General features: G+C 43.0%; 1 protein-coding gene and 1 pseudogene across 41 annotated transcripts in view; both read left to right on the top strand.

Moving 5' to 3' along the window:
- Window positions 1–12,834, top strand: part of PCNX4 (pecanex 4) — a 45,014-nt gene extending 32,180 nt beyond the window's left edge. For 36 of the 41 annotated variants that reach the window (XR_016226780.1, XR_016226775.1, XR_016226773.1 and 33 more), the window contains one exon: window positions 11,704–12,834. Coding sequence is in view for 32 of the 41 variants with exons in the window: in XM_089322605.1 (XP_089178731.1) it covers window positions 11,704–11,955 (252 nt within the window). In the remaining 9 variants the exon portion in view is untranslated. Of the gene's footprint in view, window positions 1–594; window positions 2,295–11,703 lie in introns of those variants that run through there. The other 5 variants (XM_070065086.2, XM_070065087.2, XM_089322604.1 and 2 more) reach the window with 2 other exon arrangements.
- Window positions 2,783–3,686, top strand: LOC138847195 (gamma-soluble NSF attachment protein pseudogene; annotated as a pseudogene).
- Window positions 12,835–13,229: the final 395 nt, after the last annotated feature.

The following is a 13,229-nucleotide window of genomic DNA, read 5'->3' as shown; positions in this document are numbered from 1 at the left end:
CCTTCCCAGGCCATAGCAGAGAGCTGTATTGGAAGTGGAGCAGCTGGGACTTGAACCAGCGCCTATATGGGATGCCAGCACTGCAGGTGGTGGCTTTATCTGTTATACCACAGGGCCAGCCCCGATAAATTTATTTTTGTAAGAAAAACATTGGGGCCAGTGCTGTGGCGCTGCAAGTTAAAGCCCCAGCCTGCAGCACCGGCATCCTATGTGGATGCCAATTCGGGTCCCAGCTGCTCCTCTTCTGATCCAGCTCTCTGCTATGGCCTGGAAAAGCAGTGGAAGATGGCCCAAGTGCTTGGGTACCTGCACCCGAGTGGGAGAACTGGAGGAAGCTCCTGGCTCCTGGCTTTGGATCGGCTCAGCTCTGGCCATTGCGGTCATTTGGGGAGTGAACCAGCAGAATGGAAGACCTTTCTGTCTCGGCTCTACCTCTCTCTGTAACTCTGTCTTTCAAATAAATAAAATAATTATTTTAAAAAAAATTTACATGGTCTTAAGAGCATATAGAAAATGAAAATACATTTATTGAAAAACTAGGAAAAATAACAACAACATAGTATTTGAACCAAGATCCATTTCCTCTCCCTTCAGTAAGGTGAACTCTCTGCTCAGCCTGATACAAACAAGAACACTGGGCTCTCCTTTGGACTCCCAGTTGGAGGGACTGTTTCCCAGGAGGGGCGGGAATTCAGCATTTCTTTTCCTGTTCCCCACCACCTGTTGTTAACACTCGAGTCCAGCTATGTGTCAAGAGGTGGCGACTCCATTCTGGCCAATGCCACCCACTGGCTGGAGGCTTTATCTTGGGACTGGTGCGACTGAGCAGAGCTGGACCCCACTCATGCTTGCCTAGTCATAAGGTGGGGGCTCTGTGCTGGGAGAGTGAGCTGAACGACCCGAGGCTGCTCTCCCCCTCAGCTGCTCATCTCCCAGAGCAGCAGCGCCGCTCGGAAGCACACTGCGGCCCCATCTCCCGGATCTGGAACTATGGCTTAGAGACTTTCCTGATAGAAAAGGCAAATAATTAAAACAAAACAAAAAGGTACATTCCGAAGGAACTGTTTCATTTGCAACAGTGCAACAGTATGGACACATCAAAGCCTGAATTCTCTCACAAACAATGGAGGTTGTAGCAAAAAGTAATTAGAAGAAGACTGATCTTTTATCACTGATACAAGCCACATTGTAACCTGGCTAAATTAGCAAAGAGCCAAGGAGATAAAGAGCAGAGAGTTCCCCTCTTGGGATGAGAACAAGTATCAGACGCTGACATCCACAGCTATTCCTTTGAAAGATCCAAATTCGATTGGATCCGCCCATGGAGAAAGTTACGGCCCAGGTTCTTATTGAAAAAATAGAACAGTGAGCTGGAATCAGTGGAGCTTAACAGCAGGATGTGAACACTTAACAAAGACAACTCCGCCAAAATCACGCCATTCCAAGGTTATTATGGGCACTCACAGATCTGTACTGCATGAATGGCACTCCTGGAACTCCCAGCTGAGCAGAGGGGAAGAAGGGGCAGCAGGGGTTGGTGTCACTGAAGCCTGAACAACTCACCAAACGAGCAGCTGCATACTGTGGGCCCTGGGACTGGAAGGGAGGAGGATAACCTGTTTCTACAGTTTTCAACAAGAAGAGTATGAGACCTGAATGTGTAACCTGTACAAGACAAGCAGCTACGGAAATTGCCTGTAAGAGCAATCAGGTTTCAGATTAAACAAAGATTTTGAAGTGGCCATTGTGAGTATGTTCAAGGAACCAAAGGAAAGCATGATTAAAGAAATAAAAGGGCGGTATGATGAGAATCTCACATCAAATAATGAATGCCAGTAGCGAGAGAAATGATAAAGAACAAAACAAAAGTTCACTAGAGGAGCTCAACATATTTGAACTGGCTTAAGGAAAACACAGTGAACTTCCAGATTCTAGATCGGTAGAGAAATCTAAAGAAAAGAAAAAATAATGAAAATAAAGGAAGATAGGATTCCACCTGAGATAGCTGAATGGAGAGGCCCTACACTCACCTCAACCACAGAGAACCCAGACAGCAAAGGAAGCAGACTTCAGTAGAAGTCTTCATGGTTAGAACAACCAAGCAGACCAACAAAGATTAAAAACAAACTATGCCAAACAGGTATTTGTAGAACACTCTTCCCAACAGTAACAGAATATACATTCTTTTCAAGTGCACGTGAAACATTCTCCAATGATAAATTCTATTCAGGGACATAAAACAAACCTCAATAAATTTCAGAGGGACAATTTAATTCACTGTCCTCCAACCAAAATGAAATGAAATTAGAAACAATTAAGGAAACTGCAAACTTCACAGATGTGTAAAAATTAAGTGGCACTCTCAAATCAACAATAAGTCAAAGAAAAAATTAGAAAATGTACTGAGATGGATGAAAATGAAGACACAGCATACCTAAACTTAGTCAAGGGAGCTAAGGCAATCTTTGGAGAGAAATGTATAGTAATGTTTATATTAAAAATGCACCAGTTCCCATGCTTACTTGGCCTAGTTTTTGGGGGGCCCACGGAAGAGGCACCCTCACCTCCATGTCAGTGATCAGACTGTGAAGATGGCACCTCAAGGATAAGGGGCTGGAGCACCTCACCAGCCAAGAGACACCTGAAAACTGAAGCCAAACTATGACAGTGCTGCTTCTGAATATGGAAAAGCAGCTTTTTTTTTTTTAAATACCAAATGATTCGAGCAAGCAAAAGATGCCTGCCTGAAAGGAGCTGTTGCCCGTGGAAATAACAGGGCACTTGTTCATGCAGCCAGATGTTGAAGGGGACACAGAAACTGCCGGAGGCTGTTCAGCTGATGGAGGAAGCCTGGAAGATGGGACCCCTGACACAGCAGCCATGGTGTTGGAGAGGCAGAAAACGTACAGGAAATATGGAACCAGAAAAGCCTGTACGGTTGTATCAGCACACAGCTAATGTGTTTAAGAACAAGGAACACCTTGGACAAGCAGCTGAATTACTAGGAAAAGCCTCAAGGCGACTGGCGTGAGGACACAGGTTTGATGTGGCTGCCATCGCTATTCAGAAAGAAGACAATATCTATAAGGAAATTGAGAATCACCCAACTTATTTTAAGAAAACAGTTGCTCAAGTCTTGGTTCATCTGCACAGAAATGACTACGTGGCGGCAGTGGGACCTGTCAGGGAGAACTACAGCACACCAGGGTCAACAGGAGTGAAGACTGCCATGATCCAACAGCTTAGAGGCCATGGCCAGCAAGACCAAGGTCCAGTGTCAGTGGGACTCGCCACTCATCAGATACGTGGACAGCAGCTCTGCTGAGCTGGGCCTGAGCTTAGTCATTCCAGGAGGCAGAGCCAAGAGGTCACCCACAACACCCCGGGCCAAGCCTGATGGCCTCGCCGTGGCGCTGCTGAGGAGGGAGCGGAGCACTCGGGAGAACCGTGCTGGTCTGTACTTGCAAACAATAAAGAGGAGTTCCGGACAGACCATCCAGCAGACTGGGGGCTCAGTTACGGGCATCGACTTCATTGAAGTCATGACTTTGAATGCTAATGAAGATTTTAGTGACCATTGTATCTACTGCTTGTCAAGTGTCATTTTTTTGTTTGTTTGCTGTTCCTGACAAGAGCAAGAATTACCAGAATATTTTCTGTCACGCTGTAATACAGTTGACTTTAAAATTTACAATCCAACATCTAGCTCAGTGTAATTTTAAACAACTGGGGCAGTCGGCATAGATACTCTTCCCTCTTGGGTTTGTGAAGTTTGTTAGAGAATTTTCTTTGCAATTCATTTAATGACTGCAGCTAAACGTGAACTCTACTGGTAAGAAGCATTATTTAGAAAGTTTCCATTTTGAAAAGGAAACGGGTTCCCCCTGATATTAGATATATTTAAATTGTTAATCTTTTCAGAGATGAGGTTGGGTCAGGCAGCCATTTTGAGCCATACAGTATTTTTTAGTCCAGAAAAGATATGGTTTGGTTCTTATGTCTGCACCTGCAGAACTCTGCAGGGAGTAGAATGATTCTGTGTCTTCTGTCCTCTGTGACGTATGGCTGTTTCTTCCAGCTTAAAAAAACATAGTGACTGACTCTAGACCTCCTACTAGGTTTTAGCTAATGAAGATGCTTTCTAAGCATCCTAAGAAACAGGTAATATTGTCATCAATCTAGTGTGTAATGCATTTTTTCTCCCAGAATAATTTCTTAGCAACTAGACTGTAAGTTGACATGGGAAATGGAAAGAGAAGAACTGTTTTTGCAAGACATACTTAAAACACTGTACCATCAATATTTTAATAATTTATAGTTATTCCCTAAAACATTATTTTTGTAGCATCCCTTTTTACCTTTAGACCCAGCTCATAACTGGAAAGGGTGTACAAACATCAGCAGTATACATTCTACAGGCACACACCAGCCAAAGCCCTTTCCTGTTAGTTCATGCGCCATCTCCATCTCCTTAGTCACACCTTCTCTGGGAAGGGGAATCCTAGTCTTGCTAGACTTCCTGAACACATGAGGAAGAGAACCCTTTCCAGTTAGGACTGAACCAGGGGTTCAGTCACGATTTCATGGGAGCACTCAGACAGGCATCCTCCTCTGGCACGTGTGCTTGGATGGGTGGGCTCTCAGTACACGGTCTTTACTGTGGGTCCATTTCATGTCTTCCCATAAGTTTCTTGCATAATTCCACAGGTAGTCAGCTCGTTATCATTGCTTGTATTGAGATTATGAACAATTCGAATAAAGCTGCATCTAAGTATTTCTTTTTTAAAGACATTAATGTTTCAAAGATCCTGTCATTACTGCTTGCACACTTTAGGCCCAGTGAGAAGCTCCTGGAGTCATATCTTAATATTTATCTCAGCTAATTAGTAATCTCTTTGGACGGATTTGGCAGTACTTGAAAGACAGATTGTTAATAGACTTTGATGCCAATTAGAACCCCAGAAAAAAATTTCATCTTATTCTTCTTACATACTGAAAATTTAAACAGAGTGGAATGATTCCCGAGCATCAGACAATATAAGGGGCTTGCCCAAGTGCAGCCTCTCGCACCCTCCCCGCTAACTGACACCCTCACTGACAGCTAACACACTGGGCTCCTCAGTGTTTCTCTGATGACAGGGTTATCCTACCTGGAATCTAATGAAAAACGTTTGTTCCCTATTTCTGCATTGTTTTGCCCTGACAAGTCTTTTTTTTTTTTTTTTTCTGAGAGTATAGTTAGAAAACTCCATGTGTACAGGAAAAATGATTTTCCAAAACTCTAGTGTCATCACTTTTACCAAATGAAGGCTGCGTGAATATGCTCAGAATCTGGTGTTCAGTGCTCTATTATATTTTTATTTTTTTTAAATATTTATTTTATTTATTTAAAAGAGTTACAGAGACAGAGAGAGGTCTTCCATCCACTGGTTCACTCCCCAAATGGCCACAACAGCCAGAGCTGAGCTGATCTGAAGCCAGGAGCCAGGAGCTTCTTTCATGTCTCCCACATGGGTGCAGGGGCCCAAGGACTTGGGCCATCTTCCACTGCTTTCCCAGGCCATAGCAGAGAGCCGGATTGGAAGTGGAGCAGCTGGGGGCTTAAACCCATTGCGCCACAGCAACAATTCCTGTTCTATTATACTGTAAGTGAAATCAGTCTGCAAAATAATATCTTAGATTTACTTGTACATATGCAGATTGGAATTTGTTTATGGGACCTATGCTTTATTCCTATTTTTTCCAGTTCTTTGATGAGTGTGATATTAAATTTGTTGATACAGAAATATCAATTAGAATTATTGCTCCTATAGGAAGATCATTATGAAAATAAAACCTGGAACTAATATATATATATAAACCATCTTAAATCAATCTAACCTTCTACCTTAAAACACTTGAAAATAAAGAGCAAACTAAATTTCAGGCAAGCAGGAGGAAATAACTAATAGAGATTACATGGTAACTATAAAATGCAAAAGAGAAAGCAGTAGAGAAAATCAGTGAAGCCAACAGGTAGTTCTTTGAAGAGATCAGCAGAACTGAAAAACCGTTAGAAACTTTTGACTAGGAAAAGAGCAATGCTTGAAATTACTAGACTCGGAAATGAAAGGATATTCCCTCCAACCTTGTAGAAAGAAAAAGAATCATAAAAGAATACTATGAACAGTTTATGTTAGTAAATTACATAATTTAGATAAATGGGAAGATTCCTATAAAGAAACTGTTGAAAATGACCCAATAAGAAAAGACAACCTGAACAGATCTGTAATAAGTAAAGGTATTAAATTAATAATCAAAAACTAATTATAATATGTTTGCAGATTATATGATTCTATATAGAGAGAAATAAAAAAAACTATAAAGTCTGATAAATTCAGTAACATTGCAGGATATAAAACCACTACTCACAAAACAGTAGGATTTGTATATACCGGTAATGAATTCACTGAGAAATTTTAAGGGTAGTGTGGGGAGCAACTGGGAGCAACTCGGACTAGACTAAGTTACTGGAATTAAGACTTATTCTATGCATCTGCTCTCCCACAATATGGCGCTGGGAGAGGAGGAAACAGCTTCTACGCAGCTGCCTCTCACCAATTTGACTGATGAGCTGCAGGAGCTGATCTTGCTCCTGATTGGAGGAGAGCAGCGTGCTCGGCGTGTGGGTAGCAGAGTTGGGATTGGCGGAAGAGGACTATAAAGGAGGAGAGAGACAACATGCACCAGGAACATCTATCTGAAGGAACACCTGTGCTGCCCCCGAGAGAGCCGGCTGGCGGTGTGCCGCTCCCCCACGGAAGTGGGGAAAGTGGCAGAGGGAACCGCCCTTCCACGGAGGTGGAAGGGACGGTAGCCAACCCGGGAAGAACCAGCAGCAAACCCGGGGAGGGCCGAGCAGACAAAAGAACAGCGCAGGGTCCTGTGTCGTTCCTCCACGAAGAGGGGGAGCGACAGGGTAGTCCCTTTCACAATGGCTGCCAAAAGGCAAAACAAAACAACAGAACCCCCCTGGAGTAAATGTAACCAAGGAGGTGAAATCTTTGCAATGAAAATTAAAAAACACTTCTGAAAGAAATTCAGCTGGATACACAAAAATGGCAAGGCCTCCCATGTTTATGGTTGCAGAATTAATATTGTTTAAAATGTCCATAATTGCCCAAAGAGAGTTACAGACTTTATAGAATCCGCATGAAAGTACTAACGACACTGTTCACAGAACTGCAAAAATCCTGAGATTAATATGGAAACACAAAAGATATTGAATAGGTGAAGCAATCTTCAGCAGTTAAGAACAAGCCATCACAATGAAAGAGTTCAAGTCACAGGAGAGAGCTATTGTAACCAAAACAGCATGGTCCTGGCATAGAAACAGACACACTGGCCAAGGGAACAGAACAGAAACCCCAGAAGTAAATGTATCCATTTATAGCCAATTTATCTTTGACAAAGGAGCTAAAAATGTACCATGGTAAATAGTCTCTTCAATAACTAGTACTGGGTAAACTTGATATTGTATGCAAAAGATTAAAACAAGACCACCCCACAAACCTACACAAAAATCAACTCAGAATGGATCAGAAATATATTTTTAAAACCTGAAACTACTAGAAGAAAGCAAAGGAGAAACACTTCAAGAACTTGGCATAGGCTACAACTTTCTGGGTAAGAATCCCAAAGCACAGGCAACAAAAGTGTTCACTACTGAGATTACATCAAGCTAAGAAATTTATGCAGAACAAAGGGAAAAAAAGATCAAAGAGTGCAGAGGTAGCCAGCAGCATCAACAAATATTTTCAAGCTATTTGTCTGACAGTGAATGTCCAGAATGAATAAGGAACTCAAAATTCAATAACAAAAACAACCAGTCCAACTAAAAATGGGAAGGAATCTGACGTTTCTCCAAAGAATAAAAGCAAAAGGCCAGCAAATACCTGAGAAAAATGCCCAGTATTGCTAACTGCTGGAGAAATACAAACCAAATCCAAAATGAGGTATCCTCACTGCTGTTACCAAAAAAGACAACAAATAACATGTGCTGGTGAGGATGCAGAGAGAGGGGACTCCTACACTGCTTGCTGGGAACCTTCATTTGGAGGTTTGTCCAGAAAGTGGAAACAGCTCTAGTGTACCCCTCAGTTGTCTCCTTCTAGGTACAGGTCCTGAGGAAATGAAGACCTCAGCCCTGCGTTCTCTGCAGCACTGTCCACAGTCACCAGGCTACGAACTCAACCTGGGTGTCCATCAGTGGATAAGTAAAGTGTCATATATGCATATATGTATATATGTACACATACATTCTATATATGTACACACTTGTATGTACACATACATACATATATGTACACACATAGCATTCTATATATGTACACACCTGTATATACATATATGTACACACAGAAGCATTCTATATATGTACACACATATATATACATATATATATACACATGTGTACATGCACGGAAATATTCTCATAAAAAATATATTTGCAGAAAAATGGCTAGAACTGGAGATCATTGTGTTAAGTGAAATAAGCCAAATACAGAAAGACAAATACCACATGTTCCTCTCACATATGTTCTGAATCTAAAGTAGTGGTTTCTTAATAGCTGGATAGGTTTGGAGGGCTTGGGACTTGGCAAGGTGCACTGAAACACAATTGGGTGAATGTCAGAGGTTCTGGTACTTTGGAGCACAGTGGGTTGCCTGTGGCTGATAGTGATGTGAAATATCCTGTCTCGGGAACCAGAAAAGAGGAAGCTGGTATGCTCCAGACATTAAGATAAGGAAATGGAAAGGCTGGTTTCTTGGTATGGTCAGTTGAAGCTGTGTTTGTGTGTGTTGAAATGTTGCATTGTGCCTCTTAAAACTGTGCAAGTGTCATGTGTTAATCTAAAATTTTTTTTTAAAGGGCAGGTGTTGTGATGCAGTGGGTTAAACTGCCACTTTTTTTTTTTTAATTTATTTGAAAGAGTTAGAGAGGTAGAGACAGAGAGAGGTCCTCCATCTGCTGGTTCACTCCCCAGATGGCTGCAACAGCTGGAGCTGCGCCCATCTGAAGCCAGGAGCCAGGAGCTCCTTCCTGGTGTCCCACGCAGGTGCAGGGGCCCAAGCACTTGGGCCATCTTCCACTGCTTTCCCAGGCCACAGCAGAGAGCTGGACCAGAAGAAGAGCAGCCAGGACTTGAACCGGTGTCTATATGGGATGCCGGCACTGCAGGCCAGGGCTTTAACCCACTGTGCCACAGCACTGGCCCCAGTCTTCAATGGGAAAAGAATCATCTTTTCAGCAAATGGTGCTAGGATCGTTGGATAGCTACATTCACAGGAATGACATTGGAGCGTTAATATGTTTCCCAGGGTTGCTGCAACAAATGCTTACTACAAACTGGGTAACTTTGCAAAAACAAAAATTTATTCTCAGAGTTCTGGGGGTCAGAATTCTGAAACGAAGGTTCCAGGAAGGCTGTCCTCCCTCGGAAGGTGCCAGAGGAGAGTCTTCCCTGTCTTTCCAGCACCTGGTGACAGCTAGTGTGTCTTGCAATGTAGCAATCTAAAACCATAGTAATCTCAGGGAAAGAACACGCATAAATCCTCATGACTTTGAACTTGGCAGTAGGTTCTTAGATACAATAATAAAAGCATGAGAAAGAAAGTATGAATACATAAATTGATAAAGCTTCCATGTCATCAAAAGTAAATACATTTTTGTGCTTCAAAGAACACCACCACCAACAACAAAAAAAGACAGCTCAAAGAATGCCAAAAATATTTGCTCATATTTGGTAAGGGACTTATTAGAATATATAAAGAACTCTTACAACTCTGTAATAAAACAAAGAACCCTATTTAAAAATGGGTAAAGCATCTGTAAAGCCCAAGATTATAAATCACCAATAAATACATGAAAAAATGTGCAGATTATTGGTCACCAGGGAAATACAAATCAAAACCACAACAGAATAACACTTTATACACAGTAGATGGCTAAAATCAAAACGTTAATGGTTAACAAGGTACTGAGGGCTTAGGGAAATTGGAATCGCTGTGTGCTCTTGTTGGGAATGTAAAATATTCTGGCAGTTTCACAAGCCTTTAAACATTGAGTTTCCACGTGACCTAGCAATTCCACTCTTGGGTATGTACGCAAGAGAAATAAAAATGGTTCTAGATAAAAACTTGGATATGGATACTGATAGCAGTATTCACAATTGCTAAAGGATAGGAACAGCCCAGATGTGTATCAACCAGTGAATGGATAAGCAAATTGTAGTTTATCCACACAATGGAATATCATACAAGGAATAAAGTACTGATACATACTGCAAAGCATGTTGAACCATGAAGCTGTACTAGGTGGAAAAAGTCACAGCCACATATGACATCACTTGTTTCACGTTAAATTTCCAGAAATGGCTGATCTGTAGTGATAAAAGTTAGTATATATTTATATATTAAAGTTCTAATATAATTATATATTAGTCTATGTTAATGAAGGTAGATGAAGAAATAGGAAGATGATAGCTAAAGAGTGCAGGGTTGGCTGGCACCGCGGCTCACTAGGCTAATCCTCCACCTTGCGGCGCCGGCACACCGGGTTCTAGTCCCAGTTGGGGCGCTGGATTCTGTCCCAGTTGCTGCCCTTCCAGGCCAGCTCTCTGCTATGGCCCGGGAGTGCAGTGGAGGATGGCCCAAGTGCTTGGGCCCTGCACCCCATGGGAGACCAGGAGAAGCACCTGGCTCCTGCCTTCAGCGTGGTGCGCTGGCTGCAGCGTGCCGGCCGCGGCGGCCATTGGAGGGTGAACCAACGGCAAAAAGGAAGACCTTTCTGTCTGTCTCTCTCACTGTCCACTCTGCCTGTCAAAAAAAAAAAAAGTGCAGGGTTTATTGGAGATGATGAAAAGCTTCTAAAATTAACTGGTGATGGTTGCACATATCTGAGCACAGCATTGCCCGGTACATGTTAAAGGAGTAAATAACATGTGCTGCGAATTATATCCCAAAACGCTGTTTCTTTTAAGGGCCTGTTGCCTGGTTGTCTACTGACAAAGTATTTGACTTACGTGTTGCTGAAGCTGGATGGAGTGACAGCTTAGAGGAGGAGAAGAAAGAGAAGTAGCTGAGATCTCGCTATTCTGATAATGAAATTGTGAAATTTTTTTTCTTCATTGAGAGAGCTAAGGAAATCGAGTGGGTACTCGATTCTTTATTTTTTGACAGGGTGGACAGTGAGAGAGAGAGACAGGGAGAAAGGTCTTCCTTTGCGGTTGGTTCACCCTCCAATGGCTGCTGCGGCCGGCGCACCACGCTGATCCGAAGCCAGGAGCCAGGTGCTTCTCCTGGTCTCCCATGCGAGTGCAGGGCCCAAGCACTTGGGCCATCCTCCACTGCACTCCCTGGCCACAGCAGAGTGCTGGCCTGGAAGAGGGGCAACCGGGACAGAATCTGGCGCCCCGACCGGGACTAGAACCCGGTGTGCCGGCGCCGCAAGGCGGAGGATTAGCCTAGTGAGCCGCGGCGCCGGCCAATACTGGTTCTAAAGACGAGCAACTTGTGTGCATACATTTTTAAACACAGCCTTGTATATTTTGACCTTGTGAGAAAGATTATGTAACTGCAGTCAGGTTTTGTTTTTGGCAACTTTGTGAAGAGAATGTAAAGGCTAAGAGGAATCTTTCTTTCCCCCTCTTTTACACTGCGAAGGGAGTGTACACCGGGAGAGTTCTCACCCTGCAGGAACTCCTGATCCAGGTTGGGAAGTTGAATGCCGAAGCCGTTAGAGGCCAGTGGGCCAATCTTTCCTGGGAGCTGCTTTACGCCACCAACGACGACGAGGAACGGTACAGCATACAAGCTCACCCACTGCTTTTAAGAAACCTCACGGTGCAAGCAGCTGATCCCCCCCTGGGATATCCGATTTATTCGTCAAAACCTCTGCATTTACAGCTGTATTAGAGCTCGCTTGGCTTGTGACGTCCCCACATGAGGGGTTTTTATTTTTCCCACCCTAGAAAGTAACAGTGTGATTCTTGCACTTGCACTGTACTGTTCCCTGCCCCAAGTCAGATGCCTGAGAAAAGCTAAGCTCCATGAAGTGAATTCTCTCTGTAATCTTAATCGTTTAAAAAAAAAAATCTGACATAAAAGTTAGAAATAGTTGGCCAATATTTGTGCCCTATGGATTGTGGTAAGCTTTGGGAAAATACAATGAAACATTTATGTAAGATTAGATCATCATTAAGGCTTTACTAAATGAAAGGTGATTTGCCTTACAAAAGTCAACAGCTGCCGGCGCCGCGGCTCACTAGGCTAATCCTCCGCCTTGCGGCGCCGGCACACCGGGTTCTAGTCCCGGTTGGGGTGCCGGATTCTGTCCCGGTTGCTCCTCTTCCAGGCCAGCTCTCTGCTGTGGCCCGGGAGTGCAGAGGAGGATGGCCCAAGTGCTTGGGCCCTGCACCCCATGGGAGACCAGAAGTACCTGGCTCCTGCCATCAGATCAGCGCAGTGTGCCGGCTGCGGCGGCCATTGGAGGGTGAACCAACGGCAAAGGAAGACCTTTCTCTCTGTTTCTCTCTCTGTCCACTCTGCCTGTCAAAAAAAAAGTCAACAGCTATGTCATTTTTACATACTTAAAAGATATACATATCAGTGTTTTAAAATAATAATGGATGTTATTGAATGTAAAATAGATTCATATATTTATTTGAATATTGTATTTTCAAATGTGCTGTTTTTAACATGGTCTCAATGTTTTCATATAATGTGTTCATTTTCTTTTCATATACTTCAGTGCAAAATCTTTACCAATATTTAATAAAATATTTTCCAGTAAAATCCTTTCCTTCCCTTCTGAATCGCCTCTGTGTATGCATGTGAAAGGAAGGGTTCACCAGATTCGTCAGGTGAATACTCACAGGAAGCGCAATGTTAGGGTCATCTGAGAGTGACTACCAGAAGCCATTCTGAAGATCGTATTCTGAAGAGCACTTCTGAAAGAGGACCTGCCAAACAGGGCTACCTGTCACTAGTATGTAAAGGTTTAAGAACTGAAGGCAGAAGGGAAGAGACTTTCCATAATGTGATTACAGTTGGATCTTCATTCTCTTGCTGCTTAGGCACATTTAACAAGTGCTTGTAAAGGGGAAGCAGCATGAATGGGTATCAGTTGAGGCATGAATTTCTTCTATACCTTACTTAATTTCGAACTGAACCTATAGGAACCTGCTAGA

The sequence above is a fragment of the Oryctolagus cuniculus genome, chromosome 20, assembly GCF_051225735.1.
Source record: "Oryctolagus cuniculus isolate XC-2025 breed Fujian yellow rabbit chromosome 20, ASM5122573v1, whole genome shotgun sequence".
Lineage (NCBI taxonomy): Eukaryota > Metazoa > Chordata > Mammalia > Lagomorpha > Leporidae > Oryctolagus > Oryctolagus cuniculus.
Note: the sequence above shows the minus strand (reverse complement) of the source record. Positions and strands in the feature narration are given on the sequence as shown.